Below are 24000 nucleotides of genomic sequence, written 5' to 3'. Positions count from 1 at the left end.
GCAGCTGGGCATCCCCCAGGCCCTCCCAGGCTCACCTGCTACAGGCATTCCTCTCAGCCCAGAAAGGACACTTTTCTTTCCTCCGTTTGAAAAATGGTTTCAACCACTTTGCAAGTTCTCCTAAAAGCCCAGAGACCTTGGGAAGGGCCTCCTTAGCTCCCACTGTAGCTGATCCAAACGTGCACCCCTTTCCCAAAGCCTGTTCTTGGGCTGGGCTAACAGGTTCAGACTAGTCTGGGGCGGGGACTTGGGAGTGCCTAGGCGTTGTGAGGGCGGGGACACAGATCCAACTTTTTAAAGTTTTGGACCTGGCCCTGAGGCGACGGTGGCCCTGGGCGGTCTTCGAATTGAACTTAACTTGGATCGCCTCCTGAGAGGCCAGAGGGAGCCATGGGCCGCTACCGCGTCCGCGTGGTCACTGGGGCCTGGCTCTTCTCCGGATCCCTCAACCTAGTGCGTTTGTGGCTGGTTGGGGAGCACCGGGAGGCGAAACTGGAGCTGCAACTGCGGCCAGCGCGGGGCAAGGTCAGTGAGCAAGAACTGGGGCCCTCTACTGTCCGAGCAGAGAGTAGGAGGATGGCAAGGGACAGGAGACTAGGGTCTGTGACAGTAAGACCACGATGGAGATTTGTAGAGGTGGGACACCGGGAGCGATGTCAACTACGGGCCCCGGGTGGTCTCCTTTCCCAGACCCCAGCACAGGCAGCCTCTGAGTCCTGCATTCATAGCCCCAGAGCCGATTTAAATACAGGACTTGAGGTCAGTCGAAGCTCCTCCAAGTTCCGGTGTGGTGGGAGTTCAGTGAACGGGATGAGACAGGCGATGATCGATGATCGTCATCGTCTGCTCAAATCTCTGGTCAGCGCGCTGTAGACGCTGGTCTTCCCTCAGAAATGGGACACCTTAGACCCGCCAGACAGGTTAGGGGTGGAAGAGGGAAGGAGAGCAGGGGCGAGGTGTGTTCTTTGACGGCTGCGGTAAGCTGAGGCTCCACAAAGGGGAGGCTCGGCCACCGAAGTGCTTCTCCCAATCCCTTCTATTAAGTGTGGTCCCCGCAGGAGGAGGAGTTTGACTTCGACGTTCCCGAGGACTTGGGGCCGCTTCAGTTTGTGAAACTGCACAAACAGCACACAGTTGTGGATGACGCCTGGTTCTGCAACCTCATCACAGTTCAGGGGCCGGAGACGAGTGCAGAGGCCGTGTTTCCCTGCTACCGCTGGGTGCAGGGAGAGGGAATCCTGAGCCTCCCGGAGGGGACAGGTGAGCGGGCAGCGTCCTACCCTGGGGGAGTGGACGAAGAGGGAAAGGGCAGTGCTGGCGGCGATGGGGTGGAGGAATAGGGCTAAAGAAGAGGAGAGGGAAAGAACATGGAGAAAGGGTGGGCAGGCACGGAACAGTGAGTTTCCAGGGTGCAAGTGAGGAAATGAGAAGTTATGAATTCCCCAAGTGTTTCCCAGAATAAGTGATGTTGCAAATGAATTAAAGAGGGAAGTAAGAGATCTGGGGACTCTGTTTTCCTAGATAGAAAGAAGGTCATGGAACCGGGGACACAAACGGAGAAGCAAAGAAAACAGTAGTTCTGTGATTCCGAACCCGTGGGGAGAGGGACAGGTGAGGGGCTCAGAGAATAAGAGCTGGCCAATGAGCAACGGGGCAGCGGAGGAAGGACCGCTGGTCGGCTGATTTGATTGGATGGTGGGGACCACCTGGCAGGAGGAGGCATGCAAAAGAGCCCGTAAAACTTCACATTTTTACCATGGGAAACCAGAGAAAGAGAAGTGCAGAGGCAAGTGGAGGCCAGGGTGGTAAGGGCGGGAACACTTGGAGACAGGTGGATTTCACTGAGGCGGCACCCAGGACAAGCCAGTAGCTGTAGAGTGATCAGCTCCAGGGGCGAAGCCAAGAAATGAAAGTACCGCTGAACGTGAACAGATGAAATTTAAGGTGTGAGATTAGCCAAAGCAACAAGTAGCTATAGGTGTGGTGTTGGTGACACCACATTTCATCACCTTAATTAGCGTGATTCTCTCCCCCCCCACACCCCATCCCCACTTTAGATATTGATGAAATAGATTCAGGTAGGAGATTGTGAGCTTAAGGAACAGGGAAGCATGGCGAATATGGGATTCTGGTCTGGAAGGGAAAGATGTGGGTTGAAGTAAGTGAAATTGTGAGCTCAAACCGGCAAGAACCGGATGAATGTGTCCGGGGATCAGTCAAGGCAACTCCAGAGATAAAGACAAGGGAGCCCAGCAGAAAACAAACTCTGGCTACAGAGAGAGAGTAGGTGACAAGCAGAAGAGTGCTCAGAACCAGACAACATGTAGCTAATTGTAACTTTCCCCAGCCCGCCTGGCAGCAGACAATGCCTTAGATGTCTTCCAGAAGTATCGAGAAAAGGAACTGAAGGAAAGACAACAGACATACTGGTAACCATTTTTCCTAGAGGCCTCCCAACTGCCCCCTCCCGCCCCCTCCCTCTCCCTGCCCTGCACCCATCACTGATCTCAACACTCTCTCTGAAGTGTTGTCCCCAACTTGTAGCTGGGCCACCTGGAAGGAAGGCTTACCTCAGACAATAGCAGCGAACTGTAAGGATGACCTTCCTCCAAATATGAGATTCCATGAGGAGAAGAGACTGGACTTTGAATGGACGCTGAAGGCGGGGTAAGGAGAGGTTGGACGCTCATGGGATGGGGTCTGGGAGATCCACGAATGGAGGTGGACAGTGAGGAGCTGAGGGTCAGGTGATGGGCTCATGTCTTAACACCCATCCTAGGGTTCTGGAAATGGGCCTCAAACGTGTTTATACCCTCCTGAGAAGCTGGAACCGTCTGGAAGACTTTGATCAGATCTTCTGGGGCCAGAAGAGTGCCTTGGCCGGTCAGTGGCTTCCCCATAAACCCCTAGTGGCCCCTTTTCATTACAATCCATGGTCCCCATGGGTCCTTGCCAAATTAAGATGTAGTGTGTCTGATATTCTCACAGAGGCCTCAAAAATGAAAAATAAACATGGGCTGAGTGTAGGATAGTCTAAGTTCCTTAGGTTCAATGTGAAGAACAGAAACATCTAACCTGTGTCCCTTGTCCTTTCTGTGCTCCCCCACCCCACCCCAGAGAAGGTTCACCAGTGTTGGCAGGAAGATGAACTCTTTGGCTACCAGTTCCTCAATGGTGCCAACCCCATGCTGTTGAGACGCTCTACCTCTCTGCCCTCCAGACTGGTACTGCCCTCTGGGACAGAGGAGCTTCAAGCTCAGCTGGAGAAAGAACTCAAGGTACCTTCCTCCTGCCCTGTCCGGCATTGCTTTCTTGTTACTAGTATGTAAGACCTTGTGAGACTGAGACAGCGACCTCAAGTGATGAGGGAAAAGGAGGCATCATCCCTGGGTGCGTGCTCTAGTAAGAAAAAGCCCCGAAAAACGGCACTGTCATGTAAAAGCTTACAAGGAACTCCTGTATGAATGGGGGAAAGAGGATGGATTCCCAGGGCACAGGCTGGGTCCAGAGACGTTAGCTGGAACAATGACATTCTTGCTGAGGTTTTCTTCTGGACTTCAGTGACCTTGGCAGATGAAAAGGGAAGCCTGTGTCATGGTGCGGGGAGATAGAGGAGCTTTTCTGGGAAATGGCCACCGGAAGGGTAACCCTGTGCACACTGTACCAGTGGCAGTGGTGGCTCCGGAAGCTCGATGGAATATCCCTCAGGGAAGGTGAGATTCTTATAGAGCTGATGAGGGATTGCTGGGGTGGTGGAAGCCGAGAGCAGAGAGACCACTTAGGGAGGATAAGAGGAGGGACTGGTCGTCTGGACACTGAGTCCCGTTGATAGTGCTGTGATGCAGACTGGACTGACCATGCCTACTCTGTACCTAGATCTACATGTACCCCACACAAGATATCTTGTCAGGCTGGGTTTGCTTTTGTTTTGATTTAAGATTAGAAGAACTGGACCAACCAGGTACAATAGCTCTGCCAAAAGGAAGCATGGCGAAAGAAATCAATGTCCATAAACACCTTACCCTTTGTCTTGGCCCTTCTGTGCGTGAACTTTGAACCCTAAGAATGGATGCATTCCTTTCTCCAGAATGGATCCCTGTTTGAAGCTGACTTTATCCTGCTGGATGGAATTCCAGCTAATGTGATCCGAGGAGAACCACAGTACCTGGCTGCCCCTCTTGTCATGCTGAGGATGGACCCCGGTGGGAAGCTGCTACCCATGGCTATCCAGGTAAGGCTCCCTAGGTATCTCAGTCCTGATGCTGTTCTCTGTTACTTAAACCTCTGCAAGAAACCCAACTTCTGGGTGCTTGGCTTGCAGGCCCTATCTCTCCTGAGACCTAACCCTCATTTCACAGTCTGGTCCCCACTGACTCACCCAAATCAAAGTGCGTATTCGTGAGTCACAGAAGCAGCAGCTGGGTGCAGTGCTGCATACCTGTAATCCCAACACTCTGGAGGCAGGAGGATCTTGAGTTCAAGGCTGCCACTACCCAAGGATACATGACAAGTTTCAGGCCAGCCCGAGTGACTTAGTAAGATCCTAAAATGAACAAAACCCGAACGGCCTCTTGAGTCCGCATCCTGGCAGCAGCAGCTCTCAGATGTCAGTGCGCTTCTGAGTCACCTTGAATGCTTGTCACAAACACAGGTTTCTGCACTGGGGTATAGCTTGGTGCATAGCACTTACTTAGCATGCACAAGGCCCTGGGTGGAGCAGAACAGGGAAGGGAGTTTATTAAATCCTACCCCAAGACTTTCTTGTTCAGTGTATCTGAAGTGGGATCTATGACAGTGCTTTCTTTTCAAGTTCCAAATTAATTCAGAGACTAAGTAGCTGAGGGCCACACCAGGAACCATGTTTTATCCCTCGGTGTCCTCTGCTTCTAAACATCCACTGTCACCTGACTGTCTCTTTACCCATTACTTCCATCAACCACTGGTGAGCACCTCAAAGGTCTCACACATCCATCTCTGTTCTCTTTCTGTTGTCCTCTGAGGCACACCTGCCTTTGCTTCCTGAGTGTTAGAGGTAAAGCATTGCACACCACAGTGGCTCACAGCCAGCCAGCCTTTGCTCTCTCCTTCATCGCTTGAGCTCAAAGCCCTACTACGTTTCCCCCCACACCACTCCAAGGAGCTCCTTTCTGGACCCCCTGCTTCCCATCTCCAGAACCCAGCCTGCCCACCGTGGCGCTATAGCGAGGGAAGCAGAGTGACAGGTTTCTTATCCCGTCTACTTGAGTGTAAGCTGCAAGGAAACGGTTTTGCTTAGTCATCCATTTCCCCAGGAACTGCGACTGCGTCACACACGGAGTGGGAGTTCAGTCACTACTCAGTTTCTCTCTCTCCCAGATTCAGCCCCCTAACCCCAGCTCCCCAGCTCCAACACTGTTCCTGCCCTCGGATCCTCCACTTGCCTGGCTCTTGGCTAAGATCTGGGTCCGAAATTCAGATTTCCAACTGCAGGAGCTCCAGTTCCATTTGCTGAACACCCATCTGGTGGCTGAGGTCATCGCTGTTGCCACCATGAGATGCCTCCCAGGACTGCACCCTATCTTCAAGGTACAGACTTGACCCTCTTGTCCTGTCTCCCTTTGTCCCAAATGAGCTATTTGGAGATTAGAATATTTAATTGGACCTGGAGTTCACCATTTTGTCTAGACTGGCTGGCCAGCAAGTCCCTAGAATCCACCTGTCTCTACCAATCCCTCAACTCAAAGGAGGTAGCTACAACATCAAAAATCCTCCTAGCAATCTGTGAGTGAGGAGCTGGGAACAGAAAGCTGTATCAACACCTTGGAATTTATTTTAATCGAGCTGAGTCCTTTAACGTCTTTTGGGGACAATTATAAGTGGGATCTCTGAAGTTCTCAAATATCTGGCAGTCTCACAATGGGCTTACAACATGGCCGAAATATTGTCAGATGGGAGTGGAGGGGATTTTATTCCTACCTTAGAAGATTTAGTACTTAGCCATGAAGACAAGAGGCTAAGAACCAACTGTGGATAGAGGAGGTGGCTAGTGGATAAAATGCATACTGCTCAAGCGTGGGAAACCTGAGTTTGGATCCCCAGCACCTGTGCAAAATCCAAATGTAGTGGAGCAACTGTAGCCTCTGCAGTGAGAGAGGAGGGGGAGGGGAATCAACTTCTTCTGGCTTCCACATGGGCACCATGACACACATGTCCACACACACATACTCGCAAGCAAATAAAACAATAATAAAAATGAAAAGATCTGAAAAATCCTGATGACATTTCACACGTAGAGAATATGCCAGAGATCACACAATTGGTGAAAGCTTCTTAAAGAATGTGAATGTCAGACCTAGTTCAAGGGACAAAGGAGGTGTCTGGTTTTTAGCCGCATGGTGTGTAAAGTGTTGGCGGGGTATCCAAGTGAGGCTTGTGGCAAGAGCAATTAAATCGCTCCAGTTGGGTGCTGCCATCTGACTGCCCAGGCCTGGCCAATATAGTTGTGACTCCTCTGAAATTATCCCCTTGGGTAACACAGTCTGATTAATAGTATCTTGGATTTTATGTACTGCATGAGGCCACCTGCATCTGTGTCTCTAGTCAATGTGTATAGTTAAAGCCTCTATCCACACATGACATTTTCCTTTCTGGCTCAGCCTCCTCTTGTTTCCACCTATTCTAACAACTACATCCCATGGCAAAGGGCTTCACGTCACAGGACACAGAGGAGGGCTAGATGTGCAAATGTCCCAAGGGCCTCCTTACTGTTCACTTTACGGATTTTGTGACTGTCAGAGTCTACATTTCAAACCTTACCTGGATATATTCCAAATGGCCACTTTTATTGTTTTGTATTGCTTTTGGGACAGCGGGCTCAGACAGCCCAGGCTGGCCTCAAACTCTCTATAACCAAAAATTTCCTTAAACTGCTCTGGTCCTCCTGTGTCCGTCTCCCACATGCTTGGATTAGAGGTGTGCACCACCACACCCAGCTTATGGGTGCTGGGAACTGAACCTATCCAAGCATTTTGCCAATTGAGCTACATCATTTCCCCTCATGTGGACCTGGGTTGATCTATGTCATTCCGAATCTCATGTGAATTTTCCAAGTAATCTCAGACCAATGGAAACTGCTCTGATATCTCAAAGTCGAGAGAGAGCACTGAGTCACTCCTGTGTTTGGCATAAGCAATTCAAATAAGCACCAAGATTAGATGAAGCATGAATATTAACTGTGAGAAGAAGGAGGAGGAGGAGGAGGAGGAGGAGGAGGGGGAGGAGAAGAAGACAGAAGGAATGAGGTGGAGTTTTGTAACAGCCATGGAGAAGGAGAGGGCCAGGGACAGGATGGGTGGCCACACCTCTGCTGTGTAAGCAGACAGCTTCATACACACTCCCCCTCAGGCACTCATGAAGAAACCCAAGAGTCATATAACCAAAGACTGGCGGTACAGTTTTGGTAAGGAATATACAGGCTAATTTAAGCTATGCGGATATAAATGATAGAATATAAGACAATCAAAAGTGGCTGAGGGCCCCTAAGAGACATGCTCACTCAAGGTGGAAGGGAATGAATAACAGCTACTAATGGGGATCCTTTATGTGGACAAACACTTCACAGATCACCTACATAGTCACACACATTGCTACAGCTCCCCTAGATAAAAGCCCATTGCTGCCCCCTGTTGGTAGATGAGGATACTGCAGATTAGACAGTAATTCTTTTGGCCAAGTGCCTGAGTTACTGTAAGGTGTGGGTTGAAATCCTGGTCACTACTGGCTCCAGAGGACAACTCCTGAGGAGTTTAGAGAGTATGAATGAATGATCAGAGAAGCAAGAGACAAGCCTGTCAAAGTGTTCAGCCTGAATGAAAGCACCCAGAGGACAGACAGGAGGACATTATGCTTGGTGTCAGGGGTCACCTTGGTGTCAGGTCCAACAAAGGTCTCAAGTACAGTCCCCTTTAATCTCCACCCAGCTCCTAGTTCCACACATCCGTTACACTATGGAAATTAACACACGAAGCCGGACCCAGCTCATCTCAGATGGAGGAATATTTGATCAGGTAAGGGAGGTATCTGTTGATTGTCTGAACACTTGGGGATGCCAGACTAACTTCCATGAAATCTCAAGCCTTGGCCTATGAGTCCTGTCCCTCCATATACATGACTGTAAATCTGAACACCCCACCTTGGAGCCCCCACAGCCCTGGTTCTCTACCCCGGTTTCCACCCATTGAGACTTAACTCTCTCACCCCAGGTAGTGAGCACAGGTGGAGGCGGCCACGTTCAGTTGCTCACTCGGGCAGTGGCTCAGCTGACTTACTGCTCCCTCTGCCCTCCTGATGATCTGGCTAACCGAGGCCTGCTGAAAATCCCAAGTGCTCTCTATGCTCGGGATGCTTTACAGCTCTGGGAAGTCACTGCCAGGTGAGTGAGAGGGAACCGGTGACTCGAGGGAAATGGATGGAATCTGGGTGGGGGCAAAAAGCATCTCCCCAGAGAGAGAAATTTAAGGACCAGGTGGAGTCAGTTGTAAGGTTTAAAAACAAAGAGACTAGGGGCTGGAGAGATGGCTCAGCAGGTAAGAGCACTGACTGTGATTCCAGAGCTCTTGAATTCAATTCCCAGCAACCACATGTTGGCTCACAACCATCTGTAATGAGATCCAATGGTGTGTCTGAAGACAGCTACAGTGTACTCATAAATAAATAAATCTTTAAAAAAAGAAAACAACAAAGACCCTAGAGTGGGGGGGAACCCAGATGAGGGCGAGGCTGTCAGAGGGGAGGCTGGGGGATCTGCAGGAGTCAGGGTTTTGTTAGGAGTGACTAGCAGCCAGGCGCATGCCTTTAATCCCAGCACTTGGGAGGCAGAATCAGGTGAATTTCTGAGTTCGAGGCCAGCCTGGTCTACAAAGTATAGCCAGGACAGCCAGGGCTATACAGAGAAACCCTGTCTCAAAAAAATAAAATAAAAAATAAAAAAATAAAAGAGTGACTAGCAGTCAGGTGAAGATGTGTAGAACTACTTTTATCTCTTTTCCTTCCATCAATGTACACAAGCCCTGGGAGCCCTGGGCTGTAACTCCATCACAGGATACATGTTCAGTATGAGTAAGGCCTTCATTTTGATCCCAATACTGTAATAAACTAATTGGATTTTTAAATGAGAATTAAACCCTCAAGACACAAATCTGGTAGGATTTGGCTCAGGCACAGTGAGAGCCAGATGAGAGGTGGCTATAAACACGGGGTGCAGAGGTGAGAGGCAGGAGCCTTCTGCTCTCAGCTCTGCTTCCTTCTCTGGGCAGGTATGTGAAGGGGATGGTCCATCTCTTCTACCAGAGTGATGATATTGTGAGGGGAGACCCAGAGCTGCAGGCCTGGTGTCGGGAGATCACTGAAGTGGGGCTGTGCCATGCCCAGGACAGAGGTAAGGTCTGTCCCAGAGACAGTGCCCAGACAGAGAGCCTTCCCCGGACCTCAGGGGAGGAACTCCCCAATCACACCTTCCCTTCTATTCATGAAAGCATTTGCCATGCCTCCAAACACCCAGGAGCATCCTCTATACCCAGGTTATCCTCATAAAGAGACCCGCCCATCACTCATGCCCGTCTGTCATGTCCCTAACATGCCATAGCACGCGGCTCAGCCAGTGAGTTCTGCCTGGTCCCTACTGAGGTTTATGTCCTGAAGTCACGGTTCCCTGCCTGAAGACATAAATGGGAAACATCACCCTGCCCCAAAGCCCTCGGGTCTGACCATGGCTGTCCGTTTTCCTCCTGCCTGCTGCTGTCCACACACAGAGGCTTCTGGCATGCTGCACATCTGCCAGACTGCAAGGTCATTTCTGGGCACCATCTCAACGATCTCTGCATGCTCAACTCTGAATTCAGTGCCCTGATCCTTGGAGCTCAGGTTTCTCTGGTTAATCTAGCCCCCAATCCCTACCAGCAGTGAGGGTGCAACCTCTACTTCTAGTCAGCTTCTATCTGTTTCCGCCTTTACCTACTGAAAGAACTAGCCCTTCATGGGTTATCTAAACATAGGGTCTCCCCGACTCTGGCTTTGGGGTCCCCTTCATACTCAAGACTACTGTCTTAGATAGGGTTTTACAGCTGTGAACAGATACCAGGGCCAAGGCGACTCAGGAGGACAACATTTAATTGGGAATGGCTTACACTTTCCGAGGTTCTGTCCATTATCATCGAGGAGGAAACAGGGCAGCATCCAGGCAGGCGTGGTGCAGAAGCTGAGAGTTCTACATCTTCATCTGGAGGCTGCTAGCAGAATACACACTTCCAGGCAGCTAGGACTAGGGTAGTACACACCCACAGTGACACACCTACTCCAACAAGGATACACGTCCTAACGGTGCCACTTCCTGGGCCAAGCATATACAAACCATCACAACTACCAGCTTGCATCCCATCCTCTGCTTCTTATGGCATGGAGGGGGACCATCATGGCCAAACCCTGCGATGCAGGAACACCTGTAGCCTGGAGAGATCATCTCCTTGAGAAAGCAAAGGGTTCACCACCCTGACCCTACTGGGACCAAGCTTTCTCTAGTGTTTCATGGTCCTGACCCTTAGGCTTTATGTGTCCAAACAGACCCTTCTTCTCCCTGGCTGTCTCCTCAAGCAGTATCTACATCCTGAAATTTACCATAAATATTCAGTGTCTTAGTCTGTATTGAAATAATGAAGTGAGACAGGCTTAAGCATCAGAGGTGTATTTCTCACTGTTCTGGGGACTGAAAGTCTGAGATTGGGTGCCAGCATATTTGGGCTCTGGGGGGGGGACACTCTTCTAGGTTGCACTTTTATGGCACCACATTCTCTCCCAAAAGGATACTGCCATCGCTCATGAGAGCTCCACCCTCATGACCTTATAATGTTCCAGAGACTCATCATGTCCACAGCAGTGGAGGATTTCAAAATACTAACTTGGGGGTGGGGAACACAAGCAAGCATTCATCCCACACCCTAATGTTGGCTTTAACCCCCACAAATAGCTTCTTGGCCCCTCCTCGCTCTGTTCTCTCTCAACTCTCAGAGCTCATTTCTGCCTGATTTTCCTGATGGACTTAGAGGAAGTATGCTGAAATTAAAATGGGTAATGGAATAGCAGCCAGGTACCCGAGTTCAAGGCCAGCCTCGGCTTTCCCTGCACAGGGTAATCTTGACTGGTGCTTAATCTCCCCGGTCTTTGATTTTCTTACCTAGAAAACAGGTGTAATTATATATGTATCAGCTCAACTCAAAGCCCCCACATGCACTGTAAAATAAAGTTGGCTCCATGCTCTTCCTGCCTCAACCTCCCAAGCGCTGGGATTATAGGCATGTCTCTTATTCTTCATTTTATAACAGAGAGACTGTCTAGAAATAGAAAGAATCAAAGAATCAGGAAATTCATTGACTAGGGATAACTGGTCACCCAAACCCTTATCCTTCCACAATAACAATATTTATATTTGTTGGACACTATTTAATTTTTAAAAAGATTTTATTTATATGAGTACACTGTAAGCTGTCTTCAGACACACCAGAAGAGGGCAACGGATCCCTTTAGAGATGGTTGTGAGCCACCATGTGGTTGCTGGGAATTGAACTCAGGACCTTTGGAAGAGCAGTCAGTGCTCTTAACCACTGAGCCATCTCTCAGCCCCCTATTTAAACTTTTTGATGTCTTTTTTTTTTTTTTTTTAAGACAAGACCTCACTATGTGGCCCCAGACAATGGTGCAGGCTTAGCTAGCCAGGAACTCACAATCCTCCTGCCTGAGCTGTGGCTACATGCATGCACCACTACATCCACTGTGCAGATGGAAAAACTGGACTGTGGAGAGGTTAGGTAATTGGTCTAAAGTAACCACAATGTAAGCGATGAGGCCGGTATTGAAACACTTGCCTGATACAATACATCTACATAAACAAAAACACATCTTTTCTAAAATACAGACCCACCAAATTGTCTTTCTTTCTTTCCTCCTTAAATCTTGTTCAAAAAAAAAAAAAGCTGGGCGTGATGGCACTCACCTTTAATCCCAGCACTCGGGAGGCAGAGGCAGGCAGATTTCTGAGTTCCAGGACAGACAGGGCTATACAGAAAAACCCTGTCTCAAAAAACAAAACAAAACAAAAAAAAATTCTTCTTTTCCTATCCAGGATTCCCTGTCTCCTTCCAGTCCCGGGCTCAGCTCTGCCATTTCCTCACCATGTGTGTTTTCACATGCACTGCCCAGCATGCTGCCATCAACCAGGGCCAGGTATGGAAAGCTGAAGGCCCAGGCCCCAGAGAGCAATCGTCTGGGCCTTGGGAGATCCAAGGGAGAGGTGGGGATTCAAATCCTAACACTTGGGTTCTAAAGCCTCGGTTTCCTCCTGCAGCTGGACTGGTATGGTTGGGTACCTAATGCTCCATGCACAATGAGGATGCCCCCGCCCACCAGCAAGGACGATGTGACGATGGAGACCGTGATGGGGTCGCTACCTGATGTGCAGAAGGCCTGTCTTCAGATGACTATCACATGGCACCTGGGTCGCCTGCAGCCAGACATGGTGAGTAATGATCACGGAGTGGGAAGTAATGGCTGGGGGAGATGTGCCAGTGGGAAGGGCTGGGCGTCAGGAGTTCTGTCTTCCCACTGGAGCCTGAATGGTCCTTTCTTTCTGTCTCAGGTACCTCTAGGACACCACACAGAAAAATATTTCTCAGATCCAAGGACCAAAGCTGTGCTCAGCCAATTTCAAGCAGATTTGGACAATTTGGAGAAAGAGATTACAGCCCGGAATGAGCAACTTGACCTGCCCTATGAATACCTCAAGCCCAGCCGCATAGAGAACAGTATCACCATCTGAGGCAGAGCTGCTGGGACCCAGAAGGCTTTGTCAGCTCTAGGACTGCCACTACCCACTTGATTCTGTGCCTTCTTATGTCTGCTGCTGAGACTCTAATTCCTCCCCTGACTAAACACTCCACATTAGTATTCTACTACAGGGCACTAAATGTCTTGTTGTTATGAGGAACCGTTTAGTCTTTGGAGGGTCACCCACGTTCTACCACAATTACTTAGCTCTCTCACTATACCACTAGTGTGTGACTATGTTCCAATAAAAGTTTAGGTATGGACACTGAGATATGAACTTAACATGTCACAGGGTCTTTTTTCAGCTTGTTTAGGCATTTAAAAACAAAACCAAAGCCAGGTGTGGTGGTGCACTCCTTTAATCGCAGCACCTTTAATCTCGGGAGGCAGATGCAGCAGATTTCTGAGTTCAAGGCCAGCCTGGCCTACAGAGTGAGCTCCAGGACAGCCAGGGATGAAGCCCTGTCTCAACAAAACAAAACCAGATACAAAAACAAAAGTGTGAAGCCAGGCGTGGGGGTGCACGCCTTTAGTCCCAGCACTTGGGAGGCAGACGCAGGCCGATTTCTGAGTTCGAGGCCAGCCTGGTCTACAAAATGAGTTCCAGGACAGCCATGGCTACACAGAGAAACCCTGTCTCGAAAAACAAAACAAAAACAAACAAACAAAAAGTGCTTTGCATGATTTCAGGTTAGATTTGGTCTAACCTCATACAGGCCTCAGGCTCCAAACCTCATTTTCAAAATATCCAAGAGCCATGGTGGAGGAGAGGAAAATTGTATTTCTGGATAAAATCAACCATTTCAGCTAGTTCTTTGCCAGGAACCAGACTTCATGCCTGATGGCCAACGTGTAAATTCCAGACTCTCTTCGTTTCCATTTTGAACACATACCCTGAATAGTTCTAAATAAAGGTGTTAATGGCCCCAAATACCAGTTCACCAAGTTGTTTCCTTCCATAACAGTCACCAACAGGAGAGGCAGGAAGCCCTTGTTCCCAGCCCGTGTTTCCAGCTCACGTACACCCAGTGACAACCACCATGTGCCTCACAAGTTCTCTTCTCCAACTGTGCTAGGAACAATATCTACAAAATACACAGAAAAAAAAAATGGCCCAAGACTCAAGTCCATGACCGTGTTCCTGTTTGGTGCTGGGGGCTTGAGATTAAAATGCATTCTCTCAATTGTTCTGTCTGTCATTAGGATGGGCACACCAATCTCAGTACAAAATTCTTTTTCATCACTGGCCCTAAGCTGGAACCCCAGCCCTGGAGGGGAGGGAGTGCTCTTTAAACATCTCCAATTACCCCCAATACTTACTACAAATGTTTCTTACTAGTGGAGTTACCAAATTTCTCTGGTGGAGAGGAAGGCCTAGTCTTATTTTTACATCTTATGGGGCTTTGAATGAGAATGGTCCCATAGGATCATGTAGGTGAATGCTCGCTCAATGGCAGTGGAGCCCTTTGAAAGGATTGCAAGGGCTAGGAAGTGTGGCCTTGTTGGAGGAAGTGTGTCACTTTTTTGAGGTTTCAAAAACCTATGCCAGTCAGTCCTGCTCCCACCCCAACCCCCAAATCAGGATCTAGCTCTCAGCTACTGCCCCAGGCCATACTGTGTATGCTGCCATGCTCCCCCGACCATGAATAATGGACTAAATTTCTGAAACTTTAAGCAAGCCCCCAGCTAAATCCTTTGTTTTGTAAGAGTTGCCGTGATCATGGTGTTTCCTGACAACACTGGAACAGTGGCCATGTCACAGCTTGTGTCTTGTCTTACTCAAAGAAGCAGCAGGAATATTTCTGTTTATTTTCTCTTTTCTCCAGTGCACTTAGCAAGGCCGCTTTCCTTCGTGTGTCCAATGAGTCTGCCTTTCCTAGTCCCTTATTTTTCCTGAATGTAGCATTTACAACGATACTGCATTTCAAGTGAAGCATTTGCAGGATCAAGAAGTCAACTATTTAAAAGCGTCCCTCAAAGCAGGATGCTCAGCCTCAGGAGGGGACTCTTCTATTTTCTTTTCAAAGTGTCAAAGCATCTTTCAAAAGGGAGACCTGGATAGAAGCGATAGGCCGGCACATCGAATCTCCCGGACTCGCTTACCGGTTTTCCCATCACAGAAGACCACCCAAGACTAAGATAGTATGTAAGGATCCAGACGGCCCCAAGCTTCTTGATCTGACACAACAATCCTAACACAATTCAACTGAATTGTGGACTCCTTCCTGACACCAGGTTACAGCTGGTTCCTGGTCATGTGATCCAACAAGGTGGGTCACGTGAGAAGCCTGCTCCTTCCATTCTAAGCCCGGGTAGGCGACGAGCGATAACCCTCAGGCCCTAGCGTCTGCACCACTCACACTTCTGCCACTCGGTTCAAGGAGGAATGGTAGGGTTTCTGCTTCTGTTTCCGACACTGTCTCCTCTCCCAAGCTTGGCCCACCACGCGTCACAGCGTTATCTTCTGAAAGTCACCCCTCAGAGTGGTCCGCGCCCGAGGCCACGCCCCCCCGTCGCTCTGCGCCGCGCAAGTCCCCAAATCCAGCTCCCGTCCTAACATCTCCAGGGTTCCCTCTCCCGGCTTCTGTGCTCCGCTCAGTCTCCAGCGATCCCTCCCTACCTCCGTCCTCCATGGCGTCGCTCCTGTGCTGTGGGCCTAAGCTGGCCGCCTGTGGCATCGTCCTCAGCGCCTGGGGAGTGATCATGTTGGTGAGGGGACTAACCCGCGAGCGGGTCTGAGGGGTTCTGGGGTTGAAGGGCTGGAACAAGAGGAACCCGCAAGACTTAGGAAGCAGCAGGCTGATTAAGGGGCTGGCTAAATAGCCGCTGGAAAACGACACGGAACTCAGGTCCAGACAACTGGGGAACTGGAGCGAAAGGGTGCTGGGGCAGGACCCTGGGAATGGGAGCCAGCTTGGGCAAATTTGCGACTCCCCAAGGTAAACAAGAGCGAGGTCCCTGAGACTTGCGTGAGTTGAATGGAGGCGAGGGGGAAGTGTGCTTGCCCCCGAAAATGGTAGCTGAGGCCTTGCTTCCCCAGGGCCCTCACGGCCGCCACTTCCAGAAATATGAAGTGTTTCATCTCCCCCATCTGCTCCCATGATAATGACGCGTCTCGGAGAGCTGTTTGCCATATACCTCCCTATACCCAGTCACTCTTCCCAGTGTCCTACCTCACGCCCTGTTCCACATGGCTGAGTCCGAATCCAGATACAACCACCAGATACAACTAGCCCTTTCTAGTTCATCTCTGGCGCAAGTGTTGGGCCAACATTAGACAGGGGAGGAGCCTAGGGAGCGACCAAAGAAGTAAGGTAAGAATTTGACAACCTATCTATTCCTTACTCTTCCAGATAATGCTCGGGATATTTTTCAATGTCCATTCTGCTGTGTTAATCGAGGACGTTCCCTTCACAGAGAAAGATTTTGAGTAAGTGGTCGGGTACTTGGGCGAGTTGGGCGTAGATGAGAAGTAGCATGGTTTGGGTTTATGGGGAGGACACTTCTGAAGACTGGACATCTGTGGCCCTAGGTTGGGGACTTCAAGAAGAGCGCTGCTCTCTACAAAGTAGTTGGGTGGCAGCACGCAGGGTCCCAGTTTCAATCCCCAGCGCGAGAGAGACAGAGAGGCATGTACTTAGGAGCAGTCTTGCAAGCCACGTTTCCATGGCTACCCAAGCCCACCAGCTTAGATGTGGCCTCTTCCAATATTTTGCCTTCGTGCTCCTTGGTCTACCTCTGTAAAATGGTTACCATGATAGAATTCATTTGGTATGCTTCACGGGAAGACTAACAGGAGTCAAAGTGCTTTAGCATGGTGTCTGATGCATAGAACTTGCATATTGGATGCTCTGAATGGCTGACATTTCCCTGCTCGTTCGCCACCTTCAGGAACGGTCCTCAGAACATATACAACCTGTACGAGCAAGTCAGCTACAACTGTTTCATCGCCGCGGGCCTCTACCTCCTCCTCGGAGGCTTCTCCTTCTGCCAAGTTCGTCTCAACAAGCGCAAGGAATACATGGTGCGCTAGAGCACGGTCCGTCCCTCCCTCCCCAGCCCCCTTCTCTATTTAAAGACTCCGCAGACACCGTCCCACTCATCTGGCGTCCTTTGGGACTTGTGACCCTGGCGAGACGTCATCCCTGGCCTTGCAAAACTGCGCCCAGCCTCTGGAGGAGACCGGGGGTGACCGCGCCCCGTTCAGAACTACAATAAAAAGAAGCGGTTCCCCCTAAGCTTGCTGTCTGTGCTTTCAGGGAGGGGCGGGCCCGGGCTGGAAGGGGCTGAGACCGGCCTCATCGAGGAGTCCGGACCCTCCGACGGAAGTGGAATGAAGCTAGCCGGAAGTGAAGCGACGTCTTCCACCTCGTCTTCCTCCGCGCGGCGAGGCCCCTTGAGTGACTGGGGAGAGGTCGGGTCTCGGCCAATCAGCTGCAGGGAGGGCGGGACTTCCTGCGCGGGAGCCCGAGAGGCCGGCTGCCGGGCTCTCCGTGGTTTCCAGCTCGCGTGGTGGTGGTGGCGGCGGAGCGTCTCCGTGAGGAGGTGCGCGGGGCCATGACGTCAGCGTCCACCAAGGTTCGACCTCCCTCGCGGACTGCGCTCCCTGGCGGCCACGGGAGGGTGGGCCCCCTGCCTGGCTCCCGGCTGGTGCGCGCTGGGCGGGGGGCGGGCGGATCCGAGGCTGGGGTGGGACGGCGCGCTGCCGGCCCCCCGTAATGCTGCTCCGCCCCCAGGTTGGAGAGATCTTCTCCGCGGCCGGCGCCGCCTTCACGAAGCTCGGGGAGTTGACGATGCAGCTGCATCCAGTCTCGGACTCTTCCCCTGCCGGGTACGTGAGACCAGCCTAGGACCTGAACTACGAGAGCAGACGCTTGGACTCAAGTCACAGACACGACCCTCTCTAGAGCAGGGAGATAGAGTAATTCCCCTGTGCCTGGCCCAGCTCAGTGTAGGTGGTAATTGTTGAATTAGTGGATGACAGGTAAAGAGACTACGGAGGCCACAGCCCTCCGCTGCAAACCGACAGAATGTCTGCCACCTACCCCAAGCCCTGTGGACTCCCTCAAACTGCTGCCACACATCTTTCAAGGGTTGTGTTTGTAAGGCCCCTACTTGTTTCATTGGTTTCCGTTGGGTTGTTTATGGAAGCTGTTACATGATGAAGTGATGTTTTCAAGTGGCCCTGGATGTAATTTAATGTGGCCAGCGGTTTGTCCCCAGGGCTTTTTTTTTTTTTTTAAAGGAGGTCCTTTTTATGAATCTTTGAAAGGTGCCCCTAGAGACTAAGGGGAAGAGGCTGCTGGCTGTGGACGGAATAGCCTGTGGGCTGGTTCCACACATCCCTCTTCCACTTTTGCTATCACCCTTCTCCCCTTCCGACAGTGCCAAGTGGACGGAGACGGAGATAGAGATGCTGAGGGCTGCTGTGAAGCGCTTTGGGGACGATCTTAATCACATCAGCTGTGTCATCAAGGAACGGACAGTGTGAGGGAGGGTGGCTGGCAGAGAAAGGGGAGGGTGGGCAACTTTCTTCCTCCTGACCCATTGTTCTCTCTCAGAACTCCCAGCTCAGCATCTTTCCTACTTTGTTCCTAGTTTTGTTAGCATTTCCTTGAAGACTGAGAGACTGTCACTGTGGCAGTTGGTCGGAAGTTCAGGAAATGCAGTGGTCACTAGGGCCTGCAGAGAATTTTATTTTCATGGTGCCCAGATACTCAGTGGTTGTGTTTGATGATAAGAGTTCCCTGGCTATTCGTGTCCAGGGGATGCATTCTGAACTAATTAGTTGGTCAGGTTCTATGACAAAGTCTCAGTCTACCTTTATGTCACCACAACATACCTGGTGGTCCTACAAAACCATGTATCTCTCCCAGAGGATCATGAAAAGGGCCTTTCTGGCCACTCAGTTCAGGGACTCCATTCATCTTAATCCATTAGCCCTAAGTGGATGCAAAAGTTCTGAAGGTGTGTGGGGGGGGGGGGAAGGACCCTTATTACACATGAACTGGGGCCTTGACCTGGATATTTACGAAGGAACTCCTAGAATTCCATCAGAGTGGCCCATTATTCCCTCCCCTCCCCCTCTTCCCTCAGCTTCTCTGATGACACCCTAATCTGCTCTCTCTCGTCTTCAGGGCTCAGATAAAGACCACTGTGAAGCGAAAAGTGTATGAAGATTCCGGCATCCCCCTTCCAGCTGAGTCACCTAAGAAAGGACCCAAGAAGATGACATCCGGTGTCCTCTCACCTCCAAACGCCCCTCCACCCAGCAGCTCCAGTGTCCCTGAAGCTGGGGGTCCTCCCATAAAGAAACAGAAGGCTGGTGAGGGCTGTGGAGTTGCTGCCTAGGGTAGGGGTTAAAGGTCCTATCTGAGATTCAATAAGAGAATTGGGCCTGGGTCAAAGAAGGAGAGACGCTTCTCTTCTGTACGCTGGTGATTCCAGAGTGGGTAGAGGGATGTGTAGAGCATGAAGCTTTGACAGACTGGGAGGAGGGAAAGACAGCAGTCAGGGAAACCTAGAACCTAGCCTATGCCCCCTCCCAGATGTGACACTCAGTGCTCTGAACGACTCCGACGCCAACAGTGACCTGGTGGATGTCGAAGGGCTAGGAGAAACTCCTCCAGCCAAGAAACTCAACTTTGACCAGGGTAGGAGTCCTCCTCCTCCCACGCTGGCTGGGGATGGGGAACGTACTCACCTGGATGGTAGGGGAGGGTCCCCACAGAAAACCCCTTTCTGGTGCAGGGGCCTCAGAAGGAAAATTCAGTGCAGGGGAATGGGTCAGTTAGTAAGTAATATGGCGTTTGAGGAGGTGAGGGTTTTCTTGGGAAAATCCTCCATGCTTGCTCCATCTCTGTCCGTTTTCCTTCCTGTTCCAGACAGCCTGACCCTGGACTCTGGCCTCCTCACCACCTCCGCTGATGCTCCTCTCCTCTCCTGCTGAGCCTTCCACCTCTGACCCTCATTGTTTACCCTGGACCTGTGGATCACCTGGGACTCTAAGCAGGGACTGCCTGAGAGAGGGTCAGAGGGCTGCTGGAGCCATCAACCTCGTTCCTGATAACCATGTGCCCTCGCCCTTTGACTTCTGTCTGATGGACATTTTTATACAGAAAATTATAATTAAAAAAGATTCTCTCAACATGGTGCTGCCAGCTGCCGTTCCCTCTCCTCTGCTTCGCCCTCGGGGGCTTGGCCCTTTCTCAGTAGCTCTCACCACCCTGCCTGGAGCAGCACAGCCAATATTGGCAGACTCACTTCCCCATGCCAATATTTCTGTGCTGCTAGAGCCAGGAGAGTTGGGTGTGGGCAACAAAGACTCTACTTTGCTCTGTGGGGCCAGAACTCATTACCAGGGTTCCTGATAACTGGTATCAGACAACCTGGGGGTTGCAGAGGGGCTCTTTCCAGTGTTTCCTGTCCCACCTTGCAAGAACTTCATCACAATACCCCAGACAGTCGGGGTGTGTGTGTGTGTGTGTGTTGCTTCTCCAGGGTGGCCTCCCAGGGCCAGGCCTCAGCGGTGCCTCCCATACCCTCGCTCTAACACCACAGTGTGGTTTGGACGTGGCCACAGTGCCGTACAAACCACAGTGTGCTGCTGGGGCGGGGGCAGGACTAGGGTGTGTCGAGAGGAAGACAGCACAGACAGTGCCGTGAAGACCCCCACCTAGAGTGAGACAGAGGTGTGAATGGCAAACATGGCCCCCCAAAAAAGCTGGGGGGGGGACAATCAGGAACCAGCAAAAGTAGTTTAGCAGGCAACGGGGCATAGGGCCCTGGCAGATGAGTCCAATGTGTTAAGCTTGGAGCATTCTTTACCTCTGTAGGAATTCAGCTCTGGGGATCCTTAGGAAATAGGGGATGACTGGGGAAGACCAACAAACTGCCTCCCACAAAGGCAGGGACCTAAGGCTTCCTGTGTCCATTCCTCCCTCCCTAGGTCAGAACCCAAGAGAAATGCTGGAAGACACAGGGCCAAGGACAGCAGGGTTGGGAGTTGGCAGTCCAGAGGTGGTGGGGCTGGAACACGGTTGAGAGAGGGGGGCCGGAAGTCGCCCTGGGCCCTGGGCCTGCCACAAGATGGAGGCCAAAGGCAGGAAATGGAGGCCAGGGAGAAAGGGATGCAGCAGAGCCCAGGAAGAGGCTCATCTGGACCAGAGGGCAAAGTATTCAACCCCAAGGGCTACTTCCACTCCCCATGGTCCCCCAAGACCCACGCCCCACCCACACAGCAACACTCATTAGCCCATTCACCAGGCCCAGGCAAGCAGGCCCACCCCTGAGAGCCACGTTTAAGCAAAGACAAACATGCCTTTTCCCCACCCCCAACCCTAGGCCTTCCCTTAGCCCTTTCCTCCTGTCCAAGACTTGATTTTAAAAAGAACCTCCCAGAAGGCAAAAGTTTCTTCTGGAAATTTCAAAACAAAACAAAACTCTGTAAAACCCAGATATTAACCTCCCATATCTCACTCCACCTTTTAGCACCACCAGGCTTCCGACACACACCCCCCAAAACTCTTAGCAACCAAAAGATTTAAGATGGTGTGTGAAGCAATCTTTTTAGGCCCCCCTAGTATGCCAGACCCTCTCCAAGACTACCAGATCACCTATATCAAGCCCTGCCAACGCCTCCTGCTCCTTGCACCCTCCTGGACCCCCAGAAACAACTGCTGTCCCCCAGCTCCCATCCCAGCAAAGCTTTTGTGGGGCTAAAAAAAAAAAAGCAAACACTGTCCTAATGTCTGTAGGACTATTGGGGGCTCTCAAGTCTCAAGCTTTGGTTTCAGTATGAGGTGCTACATCTTAGGGGTACAAAAGAAACCTTCTCTGGTCATCCCCCCAATTCCAAGAGTTACAAGGCGCAACCCCACCCCAGCACGCACCTCCAAACCTCCCCCCCAACCGCCACGTCTCTCCTGAAAACAGGGGACACTTTCCTCCCCACTTACCTCAGCTACTCTCCCCTGAGATCCTGGTCCCCTATTTTGAAAGGAGCAAATTTTGGGGTGCATCCCTCACATTTGGGGTGCAGGAGAAAAGAGACGCCCCAGTCGCATCGCTGGCCTCCTTCCTCTCAGCTGGCTCAAGGACTGGGGAGTGCCCTGGGGTGGGGGACCCCCACAAGAGAGCTCTGGAGGGGTTCCTCCACTCCCAGTCAGAACTGGGGACACCCCCCCAAAACCCGTCCCAGCCCATCCGTCTCCAACTCGGCGGGAGAGGCAGCTGCATTGCCCCAGTCAGATTCCCCCAACACTACATTCCTCACCCCATCTAGAGGGATCCCGGGGCCCCCAAAAAATCCCAAAAAAATCTAGGATGTTGGGAAGATGGTCCTGAACTAGCTACCCAAATTTGGGGTCCTTAGATACCCCCGTTTTTTCAGGAAAATTCTGTCTTTCTCCTGCCTCCCGCCAGCCCTGCTCTGTCCCGATGCCAATTTTGGAAGTCACTCCCTCCTTCCTCCTCCCCGTTTCTCCAGGCCCCCCCGCTTGGGGGCTAGGGTCCAGGACACCTGGTTTCCAGACCGGGGGACACTCTTTAGAAGGCTAGGGGCCAAGAGGTCAAGCTCATTGCCCCTGTCTCAAGGAAGCAGGAAAGCCCGATCCTCCCCTCCCCTCCCCTCCCCCCTGGCTGGTCTCGGTGGTGGTTTAGGAAAGCCTGGAGGACTGGAATCTGCCATTGCTATTGCACAGGCAGTTTTTTTTTTCCTTGAGTTGGGGGGGTGGGCGGTGGGAGGGAGAGAGGGGAGGAGAGCCGAAGAGAACAGGGACCTAGGCGGGAATATCTGGCCTGGCTTACCCTCTAGCCCCTGCTGCCGTTGGAAACCCCTCCCCCGCCTCTCAGTTCACCCTCATTCCCAATCCTCTGTCTGCTTTCTCTTTGGGGCTCTTATCCTAAAAAATCAGGGTGCAAGATTCACCCCCTTGTAGACCATCACAGGCTTTCCTTGCCAGTTTCAGCAGCACTGTGTTAGTCAGAAAGTACCCACTTTAACAAGAGACACCCCATCTCCTCCGACGGATTTTTTCTTCCATAAGAAATCGGGGCTCAGAGTATGAAGCCACCTTTCCCCCGTAGCACAACAGGTCATATTCCAGTGAGTCTATGATGGACCATACTGCTTTTTCCAGGCTTCGCCCTTCAAATTCTGGCCTTATTTGGGGGTTCACTAAATTTTTTTACAATCTGGGGTGCCAGGGGACTATCAGCAAAAGATAACCTAAGTCAGAAGTGTGCTCTAGAATAGGTGAACCTCCAAATCAATTTCAATTTATGACCCACCTCTCAGCTTCACCAAATGTGGCCAGTGGCAAAACACCCAGAAAATACCCCAAATTATCCTTCTACCCTGGGGGGCTTCTCAATTCTCTCCTGTGGAGGAATTTCACACATAAACATGTTCACAGGAATATCCAACCCTCAAAATGAGTTTCCACAAGATTCAAATACAAAACTTTGCCCCCCATCAAGCTCTCAGCTACAGAAAGCCTTCAGATCCCCTCCTAGCTTCTGGCTCTGCCACCAACTCAATGTAACTGGGCTCTCTAAAAAGCCCCAAGTTGACCTTTATGTCCCCAAACAATCTCATCCAAACCTGGAAACAGCACTTGGAAAGAGACTATGTCCCCCAAATTAGTTGCATACTCATGCTCCCCCAGTAACCAGAATATTAGAGATGGACAGTCTCACATGGGAGCATCAAGTTCCCCCCAACCCCCCAAACTAAGACATCTTTAAAACCAGCCCCGCACCTCCAATTTGCTATCAGCTCTCGAGACTAAAAACAGGCCTTACTGACTACAATGACTTCTATGGCAAGTGACACCCCAAAACTCAGAATAGCGAACTCTGTCCTGACATTAATGTTTTCACCTCAAATTTGGAGATGAAAATTGGATAGAGACCAAATACTCTTCACAAAGTAAAGCCACATCGTCATCCAGGGTCCCTAGCTATCCCCAACCCCCAGTTGATCTGCAGTTTTGTTTGCTGTGTCTGCTTAAAAAAAAAAAATCAAAACCAATAAAACAAACAAAATGTACCCCACCCCCAAGAACAGAAGGGAGAGACCTCAGGCCTAGATATGCAGGTCCACTCTTGCTCAACTGCTATGCTCCAAACCCCAAACTCAAAGAGCTC

General features: G+C 50.9%; 3 protein-coding genes across 10 annotated transcripts; all 3 read left to right on the top strand.

Moving 5' to 3' along the window:
• The first annotated feature begins 292 nt into the window (after positions 1 to 292).
• Positions 293 to 13129, top strand: Alox12 (arachidonate 12-lipoxygenase, 12S type). 2 transcript variants are annotated; one of them, XM_021176370.2, is made up of 14 exons: positions 293 to 525; positions 1059 to 1260; positions 2348 to 2429; positions 2545 to 2667; positions 2780 to 2883; positions 3118 to 3278; positions 4088 to 4231; positions 5356 to 5565; positions 7959 to 8045; positions 8241 to 8410; positions 9294 to 9415; positions 12152 to 12252; positions 12374 to 12544; positions 12665 to 13129. In XM_021176370.2, the coding sequence occupies exons 1-14, from the start codon at positions 391 to 393 to the stop codon at positions 12842 to 12844; spliced, it is 1992 nt and encodes a 663-aa protein (XP_021032029.1). In that variant the 5' UTR covers positions 293 to 390; the 3' UTR covers positions 12845 to 13129. The 2 variants fall into 2 exon arrangements, with proteins under 2 accessions (XP_021032029.1, XP_021032030.1); XM_021176371.2 differs by lacking the exon at positions 7959 to 8045 and having other exon boundaries at positions 322 to 525.
• Positions 13130 to 15163: 2034 nt separating this feature from the next.
• On the top strand, positions 15164 to 17090 carry Rnasek (ribonuclease K). Its single transcript, XM_021177345.2, has 3 exons — positions 15164 to 15561; positions 16206 to 16282; positions 16744 to 17090. Exons 1-3 carry the CDS (start codon positions 15484 to 15486, stop codon positions 16883 to 16885), a joined length of 297 nt encoding a protein of 98 aa, XP_021033004.1. The 5' UTR covers positions 15164 to 15483; the 3' UTR covers positions 16886 to 17090.
• Positions 17091 to 17304: 214 nt separating this feature from the next.
• On the top strand, positions 17305 to 20001 carry C11H17orf49 (chromosome 11 C17orf49 homolog). 7 transcript variants are annotated; one of them, XM_021176774.2, is made up of 6 exons: positions 17305 to 17430; positions 17589 to 17683; positions 18238 to 18339; positions 18990 to 19177; positions 19401 to 19505; positions 19741 to 20001. In XM_021176774.2, the coding sequence occupies exons 1-6, from the start codon at positions 17410 to 17412 to the stop codon at positions 19743 to 19745; spliced, it is 516 nt and encodes a 171-aa protein (XP_021032433.1). In that variant the 5' UTR covers positions 17305 to 17409; the 3' UTR covers positions 19746 to 20001. The 7 variants fall into 7 exon arrangements, with proteins under 7 accessions (XP_021032433.1, XP_021032432.1, XP_021032436.1 ...); XM_021176773.2 differs by having other exon boundaries at positions 19737 to 20001; XM_021176777.2 differs by lacking the exon at positions 18238 to 18339.
• Positions 20002 to 24000: the final 3999 nt, after the last annotated feature.

Source organism: Mus caroli, chromosome 11 (genome assembly GCF_900094665.2).
Source record: "Mus caroli chromosome 11, CAROLI_EIJ_v1.1, whole genome shotgun sequence".
NCBI classification, from domain to species: Eukaryota; Metazoa; Chordata; class Mammalia; order Rodentia; family Muridae; genus Mus; species Mus caroli.
This window is presented reverse-complemented; position numbering and strand designations above follow the sequence as displayed.

Coding starts and splice junctions, on each gene's coding strand:
- Alox12 (XM_021176370.2), top strand. CDS start 391: ATGGGCCGCTACCGCGTCCGCGTGGTCACTGGGGCCTGGCTCTTCTCC. Junction 3,279..4,087: donor AGCTGGAGAAAGAACTCAAG/GTACCTTCCTCC, acceptor TCCTTTCTCCAG/AATGGATCCCTGTTTGAAGC. Junction 12,253..12,373: donor CTGCCATCAACCAGGGCCAG/GTATGGAAAGCT, acceptor TTCCTCCTGCAG/CTGGACTGGTATGGTTGGGT.
- Rnasek (XM_021177345.2), top strand. CDS start 15,484: ATGGCGTCGCTCCTGTGCTGTGGGCCTAAGCTGGCCGCCTGTGGCATC. Junction 15,562..16,205: donor CCTGGGGAGTGATCATGTTG/GTGAGGGGACTA, acceptor TTACTCTTCCAG/ATAATGCTCGGGATATTTTT. Junction 16,283..16,743: donor TTCACAGAGAAAGATTTTGA/GTAAGTGGTCGG, acceptor CGCCACCTTCAG/GAACGGTCCTCAGAACATAT.
- C11H17orf49 (XM_021176773.2), top strand. CDS start 17,410: ATGACGTCAGCGTCCACCAAG. Junction 17,684..18,237: donor TCGGACTCTTCCCCTGCCGG/GTACGTGAGACC, acceptor CCCTTCCGACAG/TGCCAAGTGGACGGAGACGG. Junction 19,506..19,736: donor GAAACTCAACTTTGACCAGG/GTAGGAGTCCTC, acceptor TTCCTGTTCCAG/ACAGCCTGACCCTGGACTCT.